The 27,235-nt window shown below is 45.2% G+C and overlaps 1 protein-coding gene across 1 annotated transcript in view; it reads right to left on the bottom strand.

Annotated features, from left to right (window-relative positions):
• Ank3 (ankyrin 3) overlaps positions 1–27,235 on the bottom strand; it is a 302,267-nt gene that overhangs the window by 156,382 nt on the left and 118,650 nt on the right. Inside the window, exon 8 of the mRNA XM_038341994.1 lies at positions 9,056–9,154. Coding sequence (XP_038197922.1) covers positions 9,056–9,154 — 99 coding nt within the window. The remainder of the gene's footprint in view (positions 1–9,055; positions 9,155–27,235) is intronic.

Below are 27,235 nucleotides of genomic sequence, written 5' to 3'. Positions count from 1 at the left end.
CTTATAAAAGGGCTTTTATGGATATTGTACTTGGCAACATAACACTGACAGGCATATTACTGTTTCTCAAATTATACAAAGGTTGGAAATGTTGACTTATTTCTTTTTAAATTTAGCAAGAATTTTTTTTTTTGTTACCAACCCCATGCAAACTTACAATGTATGTACAGTGAGTGTCGTTTACAATGGGTACTGGACCAAAAAAAGCTGTTCTTCAGCCTTATATAATATTAATCCCAGCTGAAAAATTCTTGGCAAAGGCAAGTTTGGGGGAGGCGAGGGAGCCTGCTTCAATACCACAATGTATGTAGTTGACTTGAGAGGACCGAGATGGGATGCTGGGTTGCCATGACGACATTATGGGAGGGAAATGGAATTGCAAGAGGTTGGCAATTTTCTTTCCAATCCCCTTGATTTTTACAGCACTGACATAATGAACGGGTTTCCCTTGGGCAGACTTTTGAATTGCCCATGCTGGCTGGTCTAGGGTTTGTATTTCATTTCCGTGACAGTAATCTTATTAGTGAGGTGGGAACTGCGTGTGGCTGGCTGAACAGAATGCTCTCTTCTGTTAACCAGCGAGCCAAACCCTATACACACAAAGGCTAAAAAGACCTTCCTTCAGTCTGACTTTTGTGAGGAGCACAGAGTAGGATCTGGACCAGAAAGCTGGGGACAGTAGGGTGTCACACTGTAGAATGTCACACAGCCCAGAGCTTTACCATCTGGAATCTGCTCAAAGCCAAGACACACATTATATGGCTAGGAGAGGGTTTTCCAGAAGGAACATGTTTATTTTAGTTTGTGTCTGCTAGGCTCTTCTCTTTCTTGCCTTCCTAAGCAAAAACCCCTCATTCTAGCGATGGAAAAGGAAGCTGGGATAGGAGAACTCTGTGGGACACTGTGAAGGTCAAGGAGGATGTGGTATTAAAATGATTGACAACAGTGAAATCATATGCAGTAGTGCACCCACGGGTCAGGGAGGCAGTCAGGACAAACCCATGAAAGGCGATGGGAGTGTAACAGAAAGCCTACTCTCATGCTGGAATTCCCACCCATTCAAAATTTGATTGACCTGTATTTGAAATGTCAGGCAATCGTAGAGTTAATCCAGGAGAAAGTGGAGTGTCATTTTTAATGTCCGCTGTTACAGGAACTTTATACTTAGGGTCTTATTTTGACAACTGCTCCATGGGAAAGGCATTAGGGGTTCTATTTATAGCTCAGAAAGCCGCTCCAGGGCCTTGATGCAACTATCCAAGGTCACACAAGAAGCCAAGGGTTGTAATGAGAGTTCACGCACGGACTGCATTCTGAAACACAGGGTTTCTTCTGCTATGCCAAATATTAATATAAGTGTCCAGTATTATCTCCCAGTCAAGAATTCATGCCTGCCATTTATAGAGGGACATAGAACCTCTGAATTCTCTTCCTCATTGAAATGCTATTCATTCAATAGGCTTAACATAATAACTGGGCTGGTGAGATGTCTCAACATGTAAAGGGGCAGTTGTTCTCTGACCGCACACACATGCTGAAGCACACGCATGTAAGCATATATAAATGTCAAAGAAAATATGTATAATGGAAGTAGAAGAATGTGAAACCCTTTGGCTTTCTCTCTTATAAACGACTGCTTTTAGGGAGAACGCAACACTTGTTCGTATTTGTGTTTCTTTTTTTAAAATCTTTTTTATATTTATTTATTTATTATATATACAATATTCTGTTTGTGTGTATGTCTGCACGCCAGAGAGGGCACCAGACCTCATTACAGATGGTTGTGAGCCACCATGTGGTTGACTGGGAATTGAACTCAGGACCTTTGGGAGAGCAGGCAATGCTCTTAACCACTGAGCCATCTCTCCAGCTCCCGTATTTGTGTTTCTATTCTGTTTTTGTAGCTGTTGTGTTTCTTGTCTTGATACAGGCTGAGTGTTATTTAGAATGCTATGCCATAAACATGTCCATCAGTCCATCTGTCCATCCGTTATCTACCTATCAGTCATCTCTGTATTCTTTCTCTCTCTTTTTAGCCATCTCCCATGACTTTTTTGCTAAATCTTTTCATGTTTTACCTGCATGCACATAAATACAACACGCGTGGGCTGTGTCCACATTGACTAGAAGAGGGTGTTTGTTTCTCTGGAACAGAGGTTTTAGGTAGATACTGCTCTAGAGACTATAATAAACATTCTAGATGATCATAATCCAAGTGTCACTGTGTTTTATATATACAGAAAAATTAATTTTATGAATGTTATGTGTTTCTGAAGTAATGTAAACCTAATGTTACCTGTATATGAGAATTCTGTATGAAATTCCATTTATACTATTTGGTTTTATTTGGTTGTAAATGTGACACAATTTTCGTATAATATAAATCTCACAATGAATTGATTTGTCAGGTGCTGACTTTTCTAGAGCTTGAGAAAAGGAGAATGTTATATATGACTATAAATTTCAAAAAATTAGACATTTGATATATACAAATACTCCTCAAGAGAATGCTATATGTTTAAAATTCACATTAAGGCTCAGAATTAAGCCCAACAGTGGGTGATTTATTTGCTGTAACTTTGTTTTAAGTAAGTGGCGCAATCAAGACGATTATAGTAGATCACTGTGGAGTACTTCGGTGTCTTACTGGATGGGTTATTTCCAAGAGGTTGTACATCACTGTTGACAAGATACGTTAGGGCAAAACAGAACGTAAAGTGGCGTGAGTGAACAGCAATGACCTCAAACAGTAACTGTCCTGAGCTTGCTATTTAGATCCTTCTGGAGAACCAGGCATGTGAAATTTATCCATGATGTTGCATTCCCTCTGGAGTAAGGGAAATGGCCTTTCTAGTGTGGCATCCAAATCTCAGGAGAAAGAGAAAGAGTCCCCTGTGTTGTAGCTCCGCTGCAGCTGTGGAATAAATTTTTTTCTTGCAAGTGAAGGCCTGAGGCCTCTCATCATCACATCTTTGAATGTAAACAAAGGCTCCATGCTTTTAAAGATGCATTTTATGCATGTGAGTGTTTCATCTGCATGCACATATATACAACATGTGTGGGCTGGTGCCCACATTGATTGGAAGAGGTGTGTGTTTCCCTGGGAACTGGAGTTGTAGGTAGCTGTGAGCTGCCAGTTGGTGCTGGGAACTGCACCAGGGTCCTCTGGAAGAAAAGTATGCATTCTTAACCTCTGGGCCATCTGTCCAGCTCCCATCAATATTAGGTTCCTGTTGCAGTCGCTTGTTTTTGGAAATGGGGTGGTTGAGGTCTCATGTAGCCTAGTTTGTCCTTAACACACTGACCTTGAACTCTTGACCTTCCAGTCTATCCTTCCCAAGTGCTGAGATTAGAGGCAGGCATCACTGCACTGGGTAAGTTCCCAGTATTTGTTCCAGAAAGTAAAAGACACCAGCACATTTTGTATGGCATGAAGGAATACTTTCAGTTAGTTTTTGGTTTATGTGGAAACCTGGGCCCTTCTTGCTGTTGACGTTTGTGTCAACAATCTGAACTCTGAAGAGGAAGTTGTAATTTAAAATCTCTTCTTTGTGAGTGGCCGGTCTACGACTTTGCTTTTAGCAAGAATTTGTTTTTAATGAGGACAATCACACTCCTGAGAATGTAAAGGAACACAGAAGTTTGGCTTTCTTTTTTTAGTTTTAAACTGAGAAATACAATCGGTTACACTCTGAGGGTGGGGGTGGAGTAAAGGGTAGATATATAAGATATGACTGTGTTCTCCGGCAGACATCTCAGGGCAGTAGGTTAGGAATTACGAAGACAACCCTCCCCCTTCTACCTGTTTATAAATATCTTCTCATCCTTACTTGAGAATTGGATCCATCACTGAAGGACCAGCCCCCAATCAAGCCCATTAAGGCCTTTTGACAATAGAATATATAGAGTGCGTATCTTTTTTCAGTTCTGGTGAATACTTTTTGATGTCTACAAAGTTCTGTGGACATGTGTGTCTCCATGTCAAGGCGTGACTCTGTGTGCAATGCTGAGTAATGGGGTCTGTGAGGATTGGGTGCTGGGCACCTTGCTAAGGAGTTTGAAAGGGCAGGGCAGGCTTAGAGATTTGGAGCCAGCGTTCCAGGAATCAGTACTGTTCCCCCACATGTATCATTAGGAAATGAAAGCCTGCAGCCTTTCCTTCCTTCCTTCCTTCCTTCCTTCCTTCCTTCCTTCCTTCCTTCTTTCCCTTCCTCCCTCCCTCCCTCCCTCCCTCCCTCCCTCCCTCCCTCCCTCCCTCCCTCCCTCCCTTCTTTTCTTTCTTTGAAACAGGGTTTTTCTGTGTAGCCCTGGCAGTCCTGGAACTCACTTGGAAGACCAGGCTGGCCTTGAACTCAGAGCTTCACCTGCTTCTGCCTCCTGAGCTTTAGGATTAAAGGTGTGCGCCACCATAGCTCATCTTAGCCTTCTTATTAAATGGTGAGGAGTTCGTGAAGAGGGGGAACTCGACATTTAGAATTGTTCTAGAATAAGGACTGTATTGAGTCTCTGACTGGGCTGGGAACTGACGCAAAAGAAATAAAAATGGTATAGGACCATCTGCCACAGAGTCTTCCTTTAACAAGTACCCAACACTCATGCTAGCCTAGGAGAGAGTGAGACTTCAGCGCAGAGCACAGCCGGCGGTCCCCGGCACAGCATCTTAACAAAGCCATTAAGATCTTGTTGGAAAACAGCAACTGCCAGGAAGCCCTTGAATCAAGAGCTGCATATAGACTAGGGCTGAAACGCTGCCTTGGTGAGTGTGCACACCCCACACACTCCTGCCACCATCACAGAAGGACTAGGCAGACATGACGCCATGTGGGCAAGAGCTAGAGCGAGCCAACAGGCCAGGCGATATCGCTTCAGTCTGACGGCACTGGAGATTTGGGGAAAGCTTTCCTGCGACAGAATGCACAGAGACCTAAAGGCTCTGGAATATCAGGCCCTCCTAAACTCCGGGAAGATTGATGTATACGCATTTTGAATCTTCTGGTAAGCCTTTTCTTTTTTTTAACCCCTACAGTGCTGGGGATTTGAATCCAGAACCTTCCATAGGCTGGGCAACAGTTCTATCATCGAGTTCAGCCCTAACTACTCTTCATGTGTGTGTGTGGGGGGGGGGATACTCGTGTGTGGGAACTCATATGTGTATATGTTGTGGAGGGAGAGGTTGATGCTGAGTAAATTCTTAGGCCACAGGCCACTCTTCATCTTATATATTGAGGCAGGGTTTCTCAGTGGAACCCAGAGTTCACCAGTTCCGAGAGTACAGAGTTAGCTAGCATGCTGTAAATATCCCTGCCTCTGCCTTCCTGTCTGGGATTGCATACGAATTGCTATGCCCATCTGGAATTTACATGGGGACCGGGGATCTGAACTCTGGTCCCCACACTTGTGTGACAAGCACTCTCTACCCACTGAGTCAACATCCCCGGTCCTAATTATTGAAGTGAGAAGATCCACAGCTCTTCTTGCTGCGAAGTATATAAGACGAGGAGAAGCTTGCTGTCTGCACTGGGAAGGAGAGCAGGGTGTGCTAACACTCGGCTGCCAGTGAGTGGTGCTGTTTGGTAAGGTCAAGGAGCCCTTAGGAGGAGGAGCCTCACTTATGGAAGTGGGTTGCCGGGAGAGGCCTTGAAGTTCCAGGTACTTTACCACTCCCTGCCCACACTCAGCTTCCGCCTGTGTCAAGAAGGGAGGTAATGTGAAGTCCTGGTCTCATACACCCCCTTACACAATGGAGCTACCAATCATGCTTTCCCTGCCGTGATAGGGAAGTTGATATTGTATTCCCTCAAACCTAAATGAACTCTTCCCCCAGGTAGCTGCGTCCTGTCAGGTATTTGGTCGCAGCGATGAGAAAATGGATTGCCTCTCTGTGTGGACACCCTACGGGTTTGTATATGATGGAAAGTGAAAAATAAATGATTTGTTTTTTGAGCAAAGACTGCATCAAAAGAAGGAGAAATAAAGCCATCTTCAGTCAGCTAAAGTCCCAGACGGTGGCCAGGCACCTTCACCATCCTCTTTATTTTTTTGTTTTGTTTTGTTTTGTTTTTCGAGACAGGGTTTCTCTGTAGCTTTGGAGCCTGTCCTGGAGCTAGCTCTTGTAGACCAGGCTGGTCTGGAACTCACAGAGATCCGCCTGCCTCTGCCTCCCGAGTGCTGGGATTAAAGGCGTGCGTCACCACCGCCCGGCCTCACCATCCTCTTTTGCGTGGCGCCTACACTCTTCATTTCTCCCTCACACAGATTCCTGGTACTCATAAATGATCCTGCACCTCCTTGGGACAAAATGGCAAGAGCGATCAATGCCCCGCCATTGTCCCCTGCAGCTCCTTTCCACAGCCCACGCTTAGCGGAGGAACTGTGGCTGACAGCGACACTCTAGCATACTTTACACACTGATAATTCCTTATGGAAATGGAGAAAAGTCAACTCAGAAGATCCAATGCAATTGCTCTCTACCGAGATGGCCCTTCAGGGGGCGCGCCCTTTATCATTCTTCATTCCTCTCTTTAGTAAGATTGTTTCTAGTAGGGTACAGCTGTTCCTTTAAGGTTCAACAGTCAACATGTCAGTCTACCTAACACCCAGGCTGGTCTGGCCTAGAGATGGAGTAGAAGATACAAACGAACCTGTAGCCTCGGGCTTTAGGAAAAAAAAAACGGCTATTTTGTTGCCTCACCCCTTCTCTGAGTTGAGCAGACAGTCCATGGTCACTTATTCTTTGAGTGGACAAATGTCACTAACAGTGAGTACATCAGTAGATGAAAGACTGGCATGAATACAGTTAGTTTGCCAGGCTGGGTTTAGCTACATGGAGATAAGGATTCTCGGAAGTGGGGCCTGGGCTACGATTACAAGGTGGGGAGCCTGTAGACAAATGGCATTGCTTTCACTAGACTGTCTCTGGTCCAGATCCTGCAATAAACATGTGAAATGTGGAGAAACAAAAGTCTTGGCATGGCTTTTATTCTTTTTTCAAGCTAAGACTTTTACTTTATTTGGTCAGTTCTTTTTTCCTTTCATACAGTACTTTCTGATTATGGTTTTTCCTCCCTTAACTCCTCCCAGATCATCCCCACCTCCTCACCCATCCAAATCCAGGCCTTCTCTCTGACTCTCTTTAGAAAAGAAATAAACAGGCAAACAAAGCATCTTCACCATAATAATAACAAATAATAAAGATGAGAAAAAGAAAAATAACGAAGAGAAAGCATGAGAAACCACACAATCACAAACCCATAAAAACACAAACTCGGAAACCGTAATATTCAAGCAAAAGAGCAGTAAGACCGAAAATGCTCAAAGTGACCTGAGACAGAAGGTCTACAAAGTGCCATTGAGTTCATTTCGAGTCGGTCATCAATGGCTGTCATGGGGTCTGCCTTTCACTGTGGCTAATATGCTCAGAGAGACTCCTTTGGAGAAGACTAAGTTTCCCTTTGTAAGCAGATGACGACTGTCCACTTCCTCCTCTTAGCTTTGGGATTCTTGCCTATGTCTGGCTGGCACGGTTGATAAATATCTTGGTCACTGTGGGTATTTCCTTCTTCTAATTTGTTTTATTTTATTTTATTTTGAGACAGAGTTCCTATGTGCAACTCGCTTTGTAGACAAGGCTGGTCTTGAATTTACAAAGATCCACCTGCCTCTGCCTGTGATGAAGGCTGGGATTAAGGCATACAGTATCACACCTGGCTTGTTCTTTTAGTTTTAGATGACAGAAGTCTAAAGAGAACAGGTGACTAACCTACCTAAATCAAGGGCTAAGCTGAGAGGTGTGCACAGTGTGCTATAGCCCATAAATTGCACACAGCAGCATAAAGGGCTGGCTTCAGCCTCTACCACCACTACCATTTCCATAACAACAAAAACAAAGTACCATGTGCATCCACTTAAGACATATTGAGGCATTTTGAAAACATTTAACAAAACATTTTAATTGTGATAAGATACATACATTGTACCCTCAAAGCCATCTTTAAAACTGTATTAATAACTATATTTGCGTTGGCCTGATGGGTCATTGGACCCATTGCCATCTTTTTTCTTAATCTGACACTCCATTCCCAAGCAATACTTCATTTCCCTTTTTGCCCTGGCAACTGCCTCTCTTCTTTCTATTTCTATGGTACATGTTCCTTGGTGCTGGGGTTGAACCCAGAAATTCATGCAGGCCGAGGCCACACTTGTATGGAGCTACATGGCCAGTCCTTTAGAATCACATGGATGTGTTCTTTAGTGACTGGTTTATCTGATTCAGCATTCTATCCTCAAGATTCATCTATATCTTGAATTTTCTCTGTCTCTGTCTCTCCCCTCACCACCCCCCCCCGCCTCTCTCTGTGTATGAATGCACGTTTGTGGGTAGGGGTGTGCCTATGTGATGCGTCCTTCTTTATGGAGGCCAAAGGCTAGCACTGTGTCTTCAGTAGTCATTCCCCAGCTTATTTTGTGAGACAAGATTTCTCATTGACCCCGAGGGTCATCGATTTGGCTAGACTGACGGCGCAGCAAGCTCCATGGAGCCTCCTGTCTCTGCCTGGACAGCATGAGGATTACAGGCACGTGACTAGATTTGGACAATGATAAAACTAGTTCAGCAAACACAAGGGTGGAAATGCCTTTTAATTCCTCTCCATGTTTACTGAGAAGAGGCTGGCCATCCGACCATTTGTTTCTTGAGGAAGTCCATGCTGTGTATGATTTTCAATTCCCAACAAGCAGAATGGAAGTGCAAATGAAATGTCCAGCAGAAAAGCGGTCAGATTTCACATCAGACTCACTCAAGTTCAACTCTGTCAAGTAACTCTTGAAGATTTAACTCAGGGCAACCGACAGACTTGAGCCCTTGCTCTCCAGTTCAAGCCAGAGGTCGTCATTTGAACACACACGCAATGGTATATGAAATGGAACCACTTCCCAAGAGATTCCAAAGAGAAATCAAGCAGAAAAAAAAATGGCATTTCCCCACAGCGCCAGCACCAGGTAAGGATTTCTGCCACTGGAAAGAGTCACACAGGCCTGTGCCAGGCAGGATACTTACCCTGGTCTTGGCGTCAATCTTCGCACCCCGGTCGAGCAACAGCTTCACCATGTTTGCGTTTCCTCGTTTTGAGGCGACGTGTAGAGGAGTGATGTCATTCTGTGGGGAAGCAGAGAAGATGTCATAGGCCTGACACACACAGCTTAAGCAAAACACCGCGTCCCGCGTCTCAGCAGCATTAGCCTTGCTCTGTTCCCCTTCCTCCTTCAAGTACAGACAGTACACTTTTCCACCATTCTCTCTAACAGTGTTCCCCTCCGCGAAAAATGAGACTCGAGAATCTGAAGGGAGGCAGTTTGTGAGATGAGGTTCAAGTTTAAACATTTTATTGCTGGTGGTGACTGACAGATGAGGTGAAATTTTGAATACCCAAATCAATCTATCTTTCTTTCTTTCTTTCTTTCTTTCTTTCTTTCTTTCTTTCTTTCTTTCTTTCTTATTTATTTATTGTATTTCATTTCCTTTAACTTGAGGCACGGTCTCACTATGTAACTTTGGCTGGCCTCAAACCCGCAGAGATCTGCCTGGCTTTCTGGGAGCCGGGATTAAAGACATGCATCACTAATGCCTGATCCAAATCGTACATCTTTATATATCAATATGTTTTCTTACAGGTTTTTTGTTTGTTTGTTTTACACCGCTTAGCATAATGGAAACAACAAGTTACTGTAGATTGAGCTGGAGGAATGTCTCCGGGCTCAGCTTTCCCAGACTCAGCAGGAGGCTTGGGTTGTAAATGAGAGCTCACATTCGTTGAGATGGAGACACCTGTCCCTTGTTTTGGCCCCCAGAGCTCCTGCTGCCTACACATTCCCCCTGCATCATTGGCAATTCTTCTACCCATCCATTGACTGTTGCTTCTAACCCATCAAGGAAGCATATGTATACGCTGGAAACAATCCAAGACACTGAATTCTTATTCCTGGGTGCCTGCACCACGCAGTTCAGAAAGCTCCAAAGAGATCACCTGTCAACCAGGCTCACAGCAATTAAACATCTAGAGCTTTAAGAGCAGATGCCACGGCTACCAGGTACTGACCACTTCCTGCCATGAGGAACTGGGCTGAGCCCCTCCTGGTGAGTGGTGATGTGGACTCCAGGCCCTACCCTCTCTTAGGACAGCATCAGCTCACACAATGCCACTTACAACTGGCTTCGCAGTTCTGACAAGCAGAGATGGCTCACAGAACCGGGATTTAATTTCTTCACTTTTTATATTTTTATTTTCCCCTGAAAAAAATTTTTTTTTGACAATTTCAAGCACACACACACACACACACACACACACACACACACACACACACACACACAATGTACTCTGATCATATTCTTCATTCCCACCCCCTACTCCCAGTGAACCCCTCTTCTGAACAAGGCCCCCTCTACTTTCATATCTTTTTTCATGACCCATGTGTTTATTTAGGGTTTCTTGCATGAACATGGGTGGAGGGTTATTTAAATAACTAACTTTAAACATACGGTTAAAAAATAAAACGTCCTATAATAAAAAAAAATCTAAACATAAAGTCTGAGGGAAAAGTATAGTGAATTTCAGATCCTCCCTATCCAGGTTCACTAAATGTTAACCTTGGAGCTGGGCACAGAGAGGGCCTGCTTACCATACTCAGGGCCCTGAGTTCAAGCCCCAGCCCCTACCCTACACCAGTCAACCTTTGACTTCTACCACACTTAGTAAGAACTAAGAAGAGGAAGATAATCCAATAAATAGCTCAATTTAATCATCTCTAATAAAGAAAGAGTCGTTAGAGATGGGATCTTCCTAAGTAGCCCAGGCTAGGGAGGGAGGAGGGAGAGGAAGAGAGGATAGACAGACAGACAGACAGACAGACAGAGATAGAGATAAATAAATAGAGACATAGATAAATAGATATAGTTAGACAGACAGACAGACAGACAGATAGAGATAGAGATAAATAAACAGAGACATAGATAAATAGATACAGATAGATAGATAGACAGGCAGACAGACAGACAGACAGACAGACAGATGACAGTGCTTGCAATGTCAATATTATGAGAAAAGAAGTGGAAATAATACCACAATATCTCAGCTCCTACCTGCACTCAAACTCTCAACGGTCTGTGTCTCCAAGCATCTGGGTTCGTCTGAATGCTGTATTTTCTCCAAGATCCTTCCCGTCCCTTCCACTCCCCAGAGCTCACTATTCTCCCCCTTCTTCTCTGTTTATTCCTTCACTGAATAAATAGTTTGTGCTGTAGAAATTTCCACCACCTGTATCTGACTGGTTGCATTTTCATGGTGTGTTGTCTAACATGAACTTTGCCCCCATATTGTCCGCGAAATTTTTTGAACTGAAAAAAAAAATTATTATTTATGTGTACATGTCTGTGCGCTTTTTTTGAATGTCTGCCACCTGTGTGAACAGATGCCCTTGGAGGCCAGAAGCCTGAGTTGGGTCCCTGGAGCTGGAGTGATAGGTGGGTTGTCATCCTCTCAGCGTGGGTACTGGGAGCTGAACTCAGTCCTTTGGAAGACCCAAAGCACTGTTAACCACTGAGCCATCTCTCCAGTCCCTTGGTCTTAAAATCAAACAAACAAACAAACAAACAAACAAACAAATCTATACCTTCTCCTACAAATAGGAGACTGTACAATCTCTTTATCACATTCTTCTTAGAAACTAAAATATTAAGAGTTATTTTCATAATAATTAAGGGTTATTTCCATTACTCTCAGATACCAAAATACAAGCCAGTGATCAATTTATTCAATAAAGGAAGACGAAAGCCTGCTTGAGTAAAACAAATTTGCCTTAGCAACACCGGTGGACAGTGACACTGCACTGTGTTCCCAGAAATGGATGCATCAGATCCTCCTCCCAGGGCTCAGGGAATTCTGCAGAAGAGGTGGAGACGCTTAAGAGCCAGAAGAGATGGAGGACAGCGGGGTAATAAGGCCCTTTAAGCACAGCAGATCTGCTCAAGCTGAGGCAGCATCACAGGCCCCGCGGGTCTGCACCAGATGGGGTCCTAGAGCTGAGAGAGGCACTGTCCCCACCCCAGATCCAGTTGATAACCACGGGCAAAGGAAAAATTAGGTTCCTCCTAGGGGGTCTCCTGGGGGAAACAGATCACTCTTAGGGTTGGCCCCTGCCCAGCAGTAGATGCCAATAGAAAACTAACTCGGTGGCATCTTTAGAGGTTCTTTGTCTCATAATGTCATGCCAGGGCATTTTCTTTTAAACCTTACAGGTCTTTGTGTATATATTATGGCTTCTGGTTTTATGCTTTATAGGATTCCTGGGTGTGCAAATGGGTATGTGTGTCTGTGTCTATATGTTCCTTATGCTTTTTCTTTGGCTCTTTTTTCCCCTGTTTGTTTGTCTTATCCTATTCCAATTTGTTTTTATCTTATTTTCTTAATATTCCTTAGATGACTGTTTATTTTTCCTACTTATTATGTATACAGTATTCTGTCTGCATGTATGCCTGCAGGCCAGAAGAGGGCACCAGACCTCATTACAGATGCTTGTGAGCCACCATGTGGGTGCTGGGAATTGAACCAGGTCCATGTGGAATAGCAGTCAGTGCTCTTATCCACTGAGCCATCTCTCTATCCCTGCCTATTTGCTTTCTAAGGAGAGACAGAGTGTGGATTAGGATGGGCGGGAGGGTGGGGAGGAACTGGGAGGAGCTGAGGGAGGGAAACCCACAATCAGAATACATTGCATGAAAAAAAACTATTTTCAATAAAAGAAAAAATAGCTCTGAAAAAAAAGTGGGTAAAACTGATACATACACGTGTGCATGTGTGCGTGTGTGGGTATGCATGTATGTGTGTGTGTGTGTGTGTGTGTGTGAGCGATATTAATCCCAGGGCCTTGTGTACACCAGGTAAGCAGTCAACTACTGGTCTCAACCCCAGTCCCCAGGTAAACATTCTGTGGACAGAGCCAGAGGGCAGAATCTTAGACTTTGCTGGCCACACCACATCACACCTGAAGCCCCTGCTCACCTCTGCCACCACATTACGACGCAGCCACATACCATCTACAAATCTACAAACAAAGATGGCTGTGGGGCTTTTGTTTTTAATCATTTACAAAAGCGACAGCAGTTCTGCTATGGCTGAGGGCATTCATTTGCTCGGCTTGGCACTGGATCTACCGCAGGCTTGCGATCGAAGGTTTCAGCTGAGGGATGGGGTGGTGAGAGGATCTGAAGCCCTGTGACAAGCTTGGCGTAGGCTTTGGTCTTTGCTGAGGGGGACAGCAGAGAGGGAAGTACGCTCTGCTGGTGTTGAGGCTCTCAGTCCAGCCAGCAGCGCTATGTGAATGAATCTAGTCCTGAGCCAGCAGGTGGGGCTCTGAGCTAGGCAGCAAGCCATGACAGTTCAACTGCTATGGTTCCTTAAGGAAAGGGCTTTCCCAGGGCACAGGCTTTCATTAGCCTTTGTCATATAGGCTGCTTGACAGGGTGAAGGGTCGCATCTTCTTCGGACGCTTTCTTCTGGATTCTGTTCTCTCCTGCATAGATGAGTAGGTGGCAGAAGTGGGCTTTGACTCTAATGCCCTGGACATTTGCTAGAGGACGGCTTCATAGCTCAAAACCTCCTCAAAGGTATTATAAAGGGAACTGAAGCATGAGCTCAGTTGCTTGCAGCACAAGCAAGAAGACCCAAACCCATGTAAAAAAGCTGGGTGCAGTGGTCCACATTTATAATCCCAGCACTGAGAGGGCAGAGACAGAGCGAACTTTGGGGCTTGCTGGCCAGCCAGTCTAGTCTTAATTTGCAATTTCCAGGTCTCAGTGAGAGACTGCCCCAAACAAACAAGGTGGATACTCCCTGGAGGATGAAACTTGAGGTGAACCTTTGGCCTTGATACTGATGTGCACAATGCACATGCACATTGTATGTGCACATACACAAACACATGCATGTGCGTGCACACACATACACACAAAACACATGCATGTACACACACAGAGAGACACGCATACATGGCTTGCAAATCCTTGCAACAATCTGCCAGGTAGCACAAAAATAACCCTGTTTGGTAAAATGAGACAAGGCCCTGCTCTGTAATTTGCCAGTGAAGAAATACATTCAGTGGTGGCAGGGTTGGGATCCCAAGTCTTTCCGCAGACCCTCTTATTGTGGTATTCTGAGACAGGGATCAGAACGCCTCTGCTTCTCTAGTGTCAAACCTACCTATTGGTAGGCACCAGGTCACTGGTCATCCCTAGATTGTATAGTAGTTGTTCCTGAAACCTGGGAACAAACCAAGAGGTAAGGAACTCCTGTGGAGTAGCCTATTGGTATTTGCATATCAATTCTTCAGTAAAGGAGATCTCATTCCTTCCCACATGCAGGGCTGGAACTATGTTTTTAATGTGAAGCAAGCAGCAGCATCCTGAAAGAGGCAGATGACGCCCTAGCCTTGTTTCTAAGAGCCCGAGCTAGCTACTGGGGCAGTGTCAATTGGTACAAGTTTGCTGGGATGCAAGCCAGCATGAAGGGCCTCCAATCATGCAACTGCAAATAGTAAGAGAGCGCCATAGGAAAAAGGCCCCAAATGTGCCAGCCTTGAGGCAAGACATACGCCTTACCATAGCCTGGGCCAGAGGGAAAGACCCCTGATCTCAGCGGAGTCTAGCACAGAGTGAGAGCAACAGCAGCCAACAACGTGAGAGAATCCTGCCGCTCTGCTCATGTCCTGTGGGAGGGCTGACCACAAGCGGAGTGTGCTGGAGTCTAGGCGAAAGGCAAATGAAGTCTCCATTGGAGGAATCTGAGGACCAGGTCAAGCGGAAGCTCTGCTCCATCCCTGGTGACCGATTAGGTCTCTCCCATCTGCCTCTGAGTCATTTCTCTAGCCCTGTGTTTGACATTCTTAGCCCGGCAGGGAAAATTCAAACTGCTTTGAGACTCTATCACATCCCATTCAGAACAGCTGTCTCGTGTCACTGAATGAGTGACATCGAACACAGGTGTAACGAGGGGAAAGAGGAGCCCTTATGCACTGCTAAGAGGTGGTGTAAGGTTGTCTATCGATTCTGAAAATCAGTTTGGAGATTTCGCGAAAATCCAAAACTAGGATGACCATATGGTCCGGGTGCACCTTTTGGGACTCAGCCAAAGGAAGTCAACATCCTGCAGAGATGCTTGCACCGCCAGGTTCATAGCTGCACTTATGACAGCTACATTGTAGAGTCATCCCAAGTGTCCATCAACTGAAAAGTAGCTAAAGAGAAGGAAGTGCACGGATACAATGAAATTTGTGTGTGTCTGTGAATGGGTGGTGTGTGCCTGCTCATCTCTGTGGATTCAAGAGTGTGTTACTACATATGTGAACACATGTGTGTGTGTGTGTGCATGTGAGGATGTGTGTGCACTGGAGCATGTGTGTGTGCACGCACATGTGTGTGTGGCAGTTGAAAAGATGATATTCATGTTGGTCTTCTCCTTTTTGCCTTGTTTGAGATAGATTTTTTTTTCCCCACTGTGTTAGCTCATAGACAGCCTGTGAGCTCCTGGGGCATCTCCCTGGAGGGGTACACTAGGATTAGAGATCTTAAGCTACTGTGCAGGCTTTTAAGTAGATACTGAGGATCTAAAGTCAGTACTTTTACCCACTGACATTTCAACCCCCACAATGGGATTTTATACAGTAAAAGAAAAAAAATACAGAATCATGGCAATTTCAGGGAAATGAATGCAACCTGCTAAGTAAAGGAAGCCAGACTCAGAAAGGCAATCATCTCTTGTTCTCTCATGCTCGGAACACAAATTTTAAAATGTGTGTGTGTGTGTGTGTGTGTGTGTGTGTGTGTGTGTGTGTGTATGTTGTATGTGTGTAGGTTATGAACTCAGAAAGAGGGCCATGGAAGGGGTTTAAAGAGACCTTTGTGGATACAGAAAATAGAGAGGGTCATGGTATATATATAATAGGAAAGCAGAAGCAGGGAGAAACCGCTAAGAAAGAGAACCAGCTGGAGTGGAGAGGACACATGGGGAGGGGCTCCAGGGGAACAGATCAAAACAGGTGTAAAGACACATACGTTTGAAGATGTTATGAAACCCAATTCTTTGTATGCTAACTTATAAAATTAATTAAGAGAGACAGATGGAATTTCAGCCTAGAGATGGAATTGCCAAGAGAGCCGAATGGAAATATTTGATTAAAAAAAATACCATCTCAGAAACGCAGAGTTCCTTTGATTAAGCTCACAAGTAGATGTCATACAGCAGGGCAGAGAGTCAGGGAAGCTAAAAGATACGTCAATTAATAAAAAATTTACATTAAAATATAACGAGAATGGAATATCAAGAGCTACACAAGAAGAGGAAGGGTCAGACGTAAGGCAATGTAAGAAAACACAAAGAGGAAAGGACGCGCTCAGAGTAACATAGGAAATGAGACCACAGACTCTAGAAGCAGAGGGGCCGCTGAGCACCCTAACAACAGATGGTACTGTGAGACCCAGTCAGGCTGCTGAACACGAAGATCAGCTGTGGGCCATCAGAGGGCCGAAGAGACCACTGTTGCTAACAGATTCAAGCAGGGAAACAGAAAGGACATCCCTAAGACAATGAGAACATGGTAACCCCATAGAAAATTAGACCTATCTGAATCGAGGAGGGGCTCTGGAAATGGCAAGAATGAAGGTAAATATAAGAAATAGGTTTTCATATAAAGTAAAGATAGTGAGCATGGTTGTAGGCTTTACGGGGTATACAAGAATGTGTGGCACACACGTATGACACACACCCTTGGTGTCAGAGGGAGGTGTCAGAGTTAACCTGTCATTGAACTCTTACATCCTGTGTAAAGCGATATGATATTTGGAAGGCCACCAGGAAACTAATAACACAGGAAGTCAACTACAGGATTATATTATTTAAGACACAGGAAGAGTAGGAAGACTCCCTCTACATGTGTATGTGCACATACATGCACTTAAAAAGGGCTACACGCATGCCAGCCCAAAGATTCCCTTGTCACTCTTGTGAGGATGGCAGATGTCTCATGCATTCTTTCTAAAAATAATAGCTGTGGGTATTGGACACGGTGGGAAAGCGGGTGCATCTTAACACACCCCAACCTGCCCCACCAGCACCCCTCTGTCTCAGCTCCCACCACCTGCGTCTTTACTCTGTCAGGCACGTATCAGTCTGATCTGCTCAGCAACATCCCTCCTATCTGAGCTCCGAGGGAAACTGCTAGCCCAGATAGCTAAAACCTAAACATGTTTTGCTGCTACCTTTTTCATTTAATGCATAAAATTCACTGTGGGTGAAGATCTGTTATGTATGATAAGAAATCTAGATTAAAATACAGAGAAACAAACTCAAACTAGCTAGAGGTTTTGATCTGATGGAATTTGTCTTTGGGACAAATTCCTCATATAGCTGAACATGACCTTGAACTCTTCAACCTCCTACCTGTCTCCCAAGTGCTGGGATTTACAGGAGTGGCCCGCAAAGCAGGCTTGATAGGAATTTTGTACAAACCAAAACAGATTTTGCTTTAGTATGAATTAGCATATTAATAGAATGCTTTTATGGCTTTTACCAAAGATTATTTTTTATGCACTCAAAATGTTACAGAATCCATTAGCATTTCACAATGTGTTTTTAACAGACAAGGGCATCAGGAATTATTCCGTCTAATGGCAAGGTGAGAAAAAATCTCAGGGTGGTTAAGTCACTCATGGGATTGGACCTGGCCGAGATCTACATCTCAGGTGTTGCTCTTTCTGTTTCACCAAACCCTTTGGGCTCCTTAAAAGCCACTTTCATCACCAGCACATTAGTAACTTATTAACCTTTCCATAAGATTATTCAGTGTAATTATGGCTCGACCTGAAAGTGAAGCATAAATAAACCTACCCAACGTCTTTCTTTCTCTGTCATTTACTTCTCAATTATTTCTACATATGGTGGCCACACACACACACAAAAGTCAAACTTATGTACACACATATGCTTTATACACAACGAAGAGAATTGACTATATAAATATTTACATAAAATACCAGCAGTATCTGAATAACTATTTAGAATTTTGAGAAAATTAAATTACAGTATGGGCGAACTTCATTATTTCAGATATCTGGGTCTATTAGCTGGCCAAATGCTTAACAAAACACAGACTGTGGCTGCTTCCCTGTTGGGAGAGTCTGCAGCAGCTTTTACACCGGGCTTGCTGGCCCTCTGCTCATACACGTGCCACCTTGATTTTCAGACAGAACTGTTAAGGCGTCAGACTATAAAACAGAATTAAGATCCTGACTTGGTAGGGTGTCTTTTGCCTCCTCCCTCTCGGTGGTGGGGGTGGGGGACAGCAATCAACAGAATGCAAAATGTCTCCCGGGCTTTGCCTAAGTGCACAAGATTATTTCCTGGGATATTCTACAACGACAGCTTTTTAAATTTCTTTTCTTCTTCTTTAAAAAGAGATTTCACTTTATTTTCGCCATGCTTATGTGTGTCTGTGACTCTGTGTGGGTTTGCCCACAGGAATGCAGGTGCCTGAAGAGGTCAGAGGCATTGGACTTCCTGGAGAGGGGCTGGAGTCACAGGCAGTCCTAAGCTGCAGGACGTGGGAGCCTGGGAATTGAACCTGGGTCCCTCCAACAGAGCAGTGATGCTTGTAACCACGGAAACATTCCTCCAACCCATAAATTTTATCTGCTATTATTGTGTGTGTGAGAGAAAGAGATGGGTATGTCGGTGCCTATGTGCCATGCAAGGAGTTTGTTTTCTTTTTCCACCTTTATGCAAGTTGCAAGACTCAAAACCCAGGCTGCAAGACTTGCATGGCCAGCACCTTTACCTGCTGAGTCAGCTTACCAGCACATGACCACAACTTAAATTAAGGCAATTGCACATCCCTCTCCCAGTAAGTACCTGTACTATCTTTCCTAAACTCTAAAACTGTTTTAGAAATATAAAGATTGTTAACAATGAGTATGGGGCAGAAAATAAACTCTATCCTGGTTGTAACTCTATCCTAGGCATTCTTTATACATCTAGTTAAAAGCACAATTTCCCTAGAGCGGGAACAGGTCCAACATCATATCTTCTAGGCGATGGAGGGAACGTGCCTGGTCCTGTGGGATCTTATGTGCACACCCGTGTGACAGACAAATACCTTGCCTGTCTCCATCACAGGGCTGGCAAGAAGATATAATTTGTGGTGGTGCACACCTTTATTTCTAGCACTTGAGAGGAGGAGGAAAGCAGGCCTCTATAGTTCAAGAATAGCTTGGTCTATAGAATGAGTTTGGGGTCACTCAGGGCTACAGAGTGCAACACTGCTAAAAAAAGGAAGGAAGGAAGGAAGGAAGGGAGGGAGGGAGGGAGGGAGGGAGGGAGGGAGGGAGGGAGAAGAGAGTCATGTAAAACAGGAGGAAGGAAATTAAAAGACATTCCTTATTTATCTCATTTAATATAAGATGACCATAGAAAGAGATATATCAATTTATCCTCATTTTATAAGTAGCTCCAAATTCAGATTAATTTGTTTGCCTGACCCCAGGTTCATACTTCCTTCACTAGACTGCAAACTGTATTCTGACCTCCGTGTGTGTCGGGAGCATGCATGGGTACATGCTTGAGTGTGTGAGTGTGCACACACACACACACGAGCACACACACACATAGAGGTGTGCATGCACTTGTGCACATGCACACAATTGAATGTAACAAAAGAAATAAAAAAGAATGGTGCTTGGCTTTTATGAAACAGAAGTGCTATTCAGGACCCTCTTCATTATCATAAAGACAGCAAACAAAGCATACGAAATTGTTGCTTCTCTCGTGGATATTGTTCGGGTGGTAGTTCCATCCCAAGCCCCCTCCCCAGGGAGTTGTTTCAGCCCAGACTCTGCCCCTTGAGAAAGGCCACCAAACCAATGACCCTTCCCCAGAGATGCTCAAGACCACTCCCACAGGGTATTTAATTTGCCCCCCAGAGAAAAACCATGTGGTTTTCCAGTCTTCCCTTCCTGTCTCCTCTCTAGGGGGCTGGAAAGTCATCGGGAGAGTTTATATCCATCAAACCTGGGCTTTTTAAAATTTGGTCTGATTTGAATTATTGTGTCGGCAGAGAGGCTTATGGTGTGTAGAAACTTTTCATCAGGAGGTCCCCCCGAGGGGCTGGCTGTTTCTCCCACTGGCCAGGGGCCACAAGGTGGGAGAACACCCTTCTCCCCTGCACCTGCTCTCCACCAGGTCAAGATTGGCTTCAACTGGGTAAGTTGTCCTTTCCAAGTCATTGCCTCAGAGGCCCAGGGCCTCCTGCAATTTTTGGAGTGTCCTGCCAGAGACACCATCTTGCCAGCTTCCCAACCTGCTACTGGGACAAGGATCTGCCTTGTCCTGTGGATCTCTTTTTCAACAGACATTCTTTTCAAGGGCATTTTCCACCCCTTCCCCACCCCTGTTTTTTGACCTACAGCCTAACACAGTGCATACATTGTGCTAGGTTTCAGGTCTCAGCACAGATTTGCAAAATGGACACCTGAAATTCAAAGCCAGATCCCCAAATGTCCTTGGACTGCCTTTTATAAAATCTTTTTAAATTGGGACTATCTGATACCATACGTCCTTAACGCCTAAAAATTTTTTCCAGCATGGGGACAAGTAAACAAAACCCCCACAGCCCATGGTTTCTGGATACTGGCACTCCCTCCTTCCCTCAGGGACCAATGTCGCACAGCACCGGTCTTGCTTGCTAGGCCTATCTGGAAATTGGGATCCAAAAGTTCTGCCCTGACCATGCTGCTCGAGACACTGGCTGCTGCCACCCTTGCCTCCTCCCCAGCTTCTCTCAGTGTTGGTTATTGGTCTGTGTCTCTGCATCCTGTCCCTCATTCCTGGCATGTGATCTGGTCACACTGGGATTCTCCCTGCAATGGATCTGGTCCCCATGTCCTTCCTCTCTGTATGGCATAGGTGTTCTGTCCTTGTGTTTCTGTTTTCCCTTACAGAACCTGCTGATCTGGTCCTCAATGGGATCACCTGTATGCTCACCTGGCTCCTGCAGCCTACTCCAGGATTTTTAAGTTGGTCAGCTGATAGAGTTTCTTGGCAAAAGTTTTGCTCATCTGTCTGCTAATATGTATGTGTGAACAATGTGGTGACGGTTTGCTTGTTTTATGTCTATGTGTGCATGTGTGCTTGTTTTAAAATCTGTAAAACTTGCAACTCCAGATTACAACAGCTCTAAAAAACCCACAAACATGTGAATAGCCACAATTTTGGTTGAGGTCAAAGCAGAAACCTCAGTGCCATCTTTAGTAAGGGCACTCACATGTGCTGGCCCTACCAAGAAGACATTCAACCTCCAATATACTTTTGCTCACTGAAATATTCCTTCGAATCTCCTGCCTCTACTAATACTGGTAAGCTGTAATGGATTGGGTAAACTATATGTCCAAATTTAACTTGTATGTCTAATTTAGATATATTTGACTGGTAAAGGGACCCTGACTCTCAAGTGCTTTTTCTAAGAGTACGGCATTTAACAGAAGAGTTTCTTATGATAGAGAGGCATGCCAGCTCCTGCAGCATCCTATAGCTCCTCCAAGAAGATGCATGGTTGCAAAATAACTTCCTCCTGGAGGCCTGCCTTTGGCTATGGCAAAGCCACCCACACAGCAAAAAGCTGCCTTTCTCCTTAGCAGCTGCCTGGACCCTGCCTGGACACTGGGGGATTGATCTTCTCATCCTGCCAAGACAGGTAGACTGAACCCTATCCCCACAGGAAAATCTGTCAGGCCTCCCGGGCTTAGCAGCTAGAGGCAAGTACTGTTTCTAAGACTGGAGTTCGCCAAAGACCACGGAAAGACTTGGGATTGCCTGGGTAGCTGGGAAAAACGCTGTCTCACTTCTGCTCATTTATCCCTCTCAGATCTGTCTGATGGCATTTAGTGACTGAAGGTACTGGCAACTCATTACTTTATTATTTAAGTTTCCTGCTAAAAATACAGACAGGGGTGCCTCTTTCACAGGCTTCATAGTCCAGGATTAGCAGCTTTCAGATGTTACTTCAGAGGTTCCTGGGAGAAGCTCTGCTGCTGTATCAAGAAATCTGATCTGGTAAAAACTAACAGTCTCCACCCATTTTCGAGCATATTTTACAGGTCACTCCTGCTGTCTAGGCTGAGGCCAGCCTGCAATGGGTTCTCCAGATATGCCAGCACCTGCACCAGCTCCTGGGACTTCACCATTGGTACCACCTCTCCAGGCTCAAGTGGGCAACTGGAACCTGGTTTTAAAGGGCGTACCTGCTCTAATGCCTCACTCATTCACCCGTGCCTCTCCTGCACAACCAGGGCACTTCTGTGGTCCTTTCATTCTGGCAGCTGTCACCCTTCCCATGGCCAGCTCTGTTCATAGGGCCGATGATAACAATCTAATGTTCTCCTAGCAACCTGCCTCTCATCTCCCTCAAGAAACAGATGCGTGAGGTCTCCAGGATGGCAGCTAACTGGATGCTTCTCTGCCCACACCTCCCACTGAGCGTGAGCCCACCAACTCCCAACTTTCCCCTCCCCACATCATCCCATGCCTGCAGGAAGTAGCCAGACCTGAATCAGCATCCCTATACCCAAAGAGTCTGGGATGTTTGAGTGAAGGTTTCAACCTAGTCCCTGGCATCCATATATCCAAAGAGTCTGGAATGTCAAAATATTTTGGATAGAAAAACTTCAAGTAATGTCGGCATAAAGTCACCTGGTGAAATCAGAAGGTTCTAGATGAGGCAGCTCTCAAGGTGAATGCAGAGATATTGGGAAAGAATGTTTAGGGCCACAGCAAGACTAGGCTGCTGTGAACGAAGCAGAGAAACCTGGGGCACCAGGACTGAGGAGCGACAGACACCACACCGGAGGCACAGATGGTAATTAACAGGATGCACATGCTATTCCTTGGTAGGAAGGTGTGGGATCCATGCTGTTAATGTCAGCGATGGGCAAGAAAGAGCCCCCCTCTGCTGAGGAATGCCTAACTACTTCCTCTCTCCCAGCTTTCCCACAGAAACCCAACAGAGGAGGCAGCCAAGTTTAGGTGACTCCCAACCTTGCTCTGACGATACAGAATTTACGTCGAGTTTAAATTAAATGGAGGAGGACCGATGACCGGAGACAGGTTACCGCCAAGGGAAGGAGCGCGTGGATGATGCTAACTTCGCTCCAAGTCCCTCTCCTCTATGATTTCAAAGACTGCTGGACTTTTGTGTCGCTAGCTTAGTGGCTTTCAATGTATCAGCAGTGGTAAATCACATAACCCCTTAGCAGTTTTGCTTTACCCACTAAGTGCACAGTTGAGAGGCCTTATGTAATTCACACCGCGGTACCACTGATCTCCAGGGCTCTTTGCATCTTGAAAAGTGGAACCCTACCTAAGAAGAAATCCTTCATGGTTCATTCTGCCTCTGTCCCTGTTTCTGTCTGTCCTGGGGACGTCACGGAGGTGATCACTCACTGTTCGTTTTACTGGGACGGGCTCACTTCACCGAGCAGAGTTCTCTTGCGCTACATCTGGGGTGCAGCATGAGTCAGGTTTTTCTTACTTTTCTTGCGGCTAAGTGACAGTCTAAATGCACGTACGGGGCACCTCCTGCTGATCTGTTCACCTGCTGCTGGACCCCAGGATCTGAATAGCCTGCTAGAAACCCAGGGTGACAATCTCCCCTGACAATGATTTTGTTTGCGGGGTTGGGGTGGCCATATACCCAGAAATGAAATTAATGGCACCTACATTAATTCTGCTGAACAAACACTCTTTTCATGGTGGCCAGATGGTTCTTACTTTTCCTATCGTGTATACAAGAGCACCCTGGTCTCCAAACTCATGCAAATGCTTGTCTTAGCTAACAGCTGCCACCTTAAGAGATATTCAACATGCAATTTCAATTCTTTGCTATTCTTGTTGTCTAGAGAGCAGAGGTTTTCAACCTTCCTAATGCTGCGACCCTTTAATACAGTTCTCACGTTGTGGTGACCCCTGAACATAAAATTATTTAGTTGCTACTCCATAACCATAATTTTGCTAGGGCTATGTGAATTGTATTGTAAATATCTGCTCTATGGTCCCTGTGAAAGGGTTATTTGACCCCCAAAGGGGTCACGGCCCACAGGTTGAGAACCACTGTTTTAGAGGCTTAATCTCATTCTCTGTAGACCAAGCTGGCCTGGAACTCATGGTGATTCTCCTGTCTTAGCCTTCCAGGGTCAAGGTTACAGGTGCCAGTCACTATGCCTACCTCTATGCTTTTAAAATGTATATATATATTCAAACTGCATTTCAATTAATTATTGCATAAGACATGAGCAATTGGGGGAAGAGGGGCTCATGAGTTCCTACCATGGGCTAAGAGCTGTTAGCAATTAATGGTTGCTAGGGAGGGAGAGTTAGTTTGCTTTAGGAGTGTGGACTCTTTAAGGCTGCCCATGCTCCAGTGGGTGTCCCCGTGCCCAAGCATATCCAGGCAGCTCTAACTGGACTCAGTGTGGTACAAGAACAAACAGACATGTGAGGATGTGAACTTGGAGTGGGGAGGAGGATGTGTGGGGACAGTTCTGGGGAAGCTGAAGAGGAGGGGCAGTATACAATCAAAAGACATTGTACAATGTATGACATTCTCAAGTCCTAAGTAAATGAAACTAACAAAAAAAGAGAAAAAAGAGCTTTTAACTCTTATTATTAAAAGTGAGGTTGGGAGAGCACTGAAGAATGAAATAGTAAATTGGGGGCTGGAGAGATGACTTTGCCATGACCAACACTGGCTGTTCTTCCAGAGGACACAGGTTTGGGTCCTAGTTTCCTCATGGGGAAAAAAAGAAAAACAACATGAGTTCAGATCCCTATCCTGCCACTTTACTCCCGGTTGGACTAGGACGAGCAATCCCTTGGGTACGATTTGTTCCTCAGTTAAAATGTTTGTCCTTATGGGTTTCCATGGAAATCCTCCATATATGTGCCCTTTGTAAGCTGTAAAATACAGTGTAAGCCTGGGTTCCTATTAAAGTGCTGTAGAACCAGTGATTTTTTTTTTTAAAGAAGATTTTAAAAGATTTCTAGGATGCAGCTTTGGGCAATGTGTAGATAAAGATTCTCTCAGCCTGACCTTGGTAAATATTTCCTAATCCCGATGAGAAGACTCATGGGACATGCTTGTTAAAAACATGATGGCAAAGTGCCCACTGCAGACTTCATGAGTCAGCGGGAGGCCCTCACTTAGGAACTACTGGAAAATTCATTTTCAATCTCAGGACTCTCTGGGCCTCATTCCTTGTAGTGACATGTAGCCTGCCTTGCATGTCTTGCCAAAAATGAGTGTTCTGTGCCTTTGTTATGAGGTCATCAGATTTCTGGCTATAGAGGGTTCATTCCAAAGCATGATTTACCAAAGAATAAAAGATGGATTTAATTCATCCTGTACCCAGACACTCGCAGAGAACAAACTGCCGGTCATCAGGAGAGACTGGTTTCTCTGGGATGGCTTGAAGTATGAGCCAAGTCTACGCTCAGTCAGACATGGGGTCTCTAGTGTCAGAATCTTATAACTTCATTGTTGTGTGTGTGTGTGTGTGTGTGTGTGTGTGTGTGTGTGTACATGCAGGCAGCTCATCACTACACTCATGCCCTCAGGCTTACACAGCAGGTACCTTCCGGGGTAAGCCATCTCCCCAGCCCCCTACGTCACCATTTCTTATCCCAAAGTTCTTCAGAGTTGGGCACCCACAGTTACTTCCTAGCGTCTCGGTGTAAAATGGAAGTCACCGCCGTCATTCATGGCCTACTAAGAGCTATAAGTGGATTATGGTGAGGGACGCTCACTGCTGCACCTTTTGCTCAACAATGGAGGAACTAGGTTGGTTGGAATTCGACGTGAGTTTCTTCCTCCTCTTTTCAAAGTCCCTGTAGTGAGAACTGAGATGTTGTCACGGGCTATTTGGTGTCCCTAAAAGGAGCAATCTTACGGTGAACAGCAATTTCTAGACCCTCCCTCTGCCTGCCCTGGGATGTGGCTCTGCTCCATTGCCTGGCTATGTATAGGTGCTTGGTTCAGTGTGTTTGGGCAGGTGTGTTATGGACATTGGACTACTGGGTGTGTGGTGTACAGCAGACCCTCCTAAACACAGCGGCTGAGCCACTCAGGACCTCTCTGATCCCATGCCAGGCACTGTGAAAACCAAAAATGCCTCCAGGGTGCAAAAGATCAAACTACATTCCATATAAGTACAGAAATAGCATAATGAAGCCCTTCGTTATGTATAATACATGTTAATAATGAACCAAAGTCCTCTATCAATTTCCAAACCTTCCGAGGAGAATGGTGCTCCCTTTCCCCTTCGGAGGTTCTGGGAGGATTGTGGCGAGGATAATGCTAAGCAGACCACAGAGCCCAGGGTTGGCCATGCCTCACCCACAGCCCCTTCCCACAGGTGACCGGAAACAGCAAGAGCTCCCATCCAAGCCTGGCTTCCGTTCCACACACCTCACAACGTTCAGGGAAGACTTCTCCTATCTCAGCTTCTCCGTGTTGACCAGCAATGACTCCCTTCTATCTGCAGGCCCCAGGCCAGTGCCCTCAGTCTGGCTGCCATGGCTCTGATCGGCTCTACCGTTCCTCTCCAACGTCCTTAACACCTGCATCTGAGCTCAGCCTCCATGGCTTTGCTTCTTTGGGTTTTAACACCGTTTGGTATTGTGCCTTGAACTGCATGTGCTAGCATATGCTCTTCTTCAGAGCTCTTCCGTACCTTGGCTGACTCTAAGGATCTTGCTCCTATGAATGTGCCACGTCACTAGGCTTTCAACTACGCTAATCTGCGCAGGTCTCCTTTCTGAACCTGTCTTTGTGGACTCTCTTGCTTCAAGGCAGGAGAACCGAGCCAATGATCAGGCACGGATCCAGAGGCATTCACCCCGAGACTCCAGCTTTTGCAAAGGGCTAAACTCTTCCCCTTATGGTCTGCCTGCCCTCCTGTGTTCCTCAAACTACTAGCGGAAGAGTCCTTTCCCCCCTAGTTTCCAGGAGGTGCCTGCAGTGGTAGAAGAGATTATTAGGAGGGCACATCTGAGCTATCCTAAAGTACTATCTGAGAACAGCCAGTGTGGAAAATGTGCTGGAATGTTCAGTAGGGGGTCAGGCTAGGTCATGGCAGCCCAGCGCAGCTCCT

The sequence above is a fragment of the Arvicola amphibius genome, chromosome 9 (genome assembly GCF_903992535.2).
Source record: "Arvicola amphibius chromosome 9, mArvAmp1.2, whole genome shotgun sequence".
NCBI classification, from domain to species: domain Eukaryota; kingdom Metazoa; phylum Chordata; class Mammalia; order Rodentia; family Cricetidae; genus Arvicola; species Arvicola amphibius.
The sequence above is the reverse complement of the archived record's forward strand: the minus strand, read 5'-3'. Positions and strand labels throughout refer to the sequence as shown.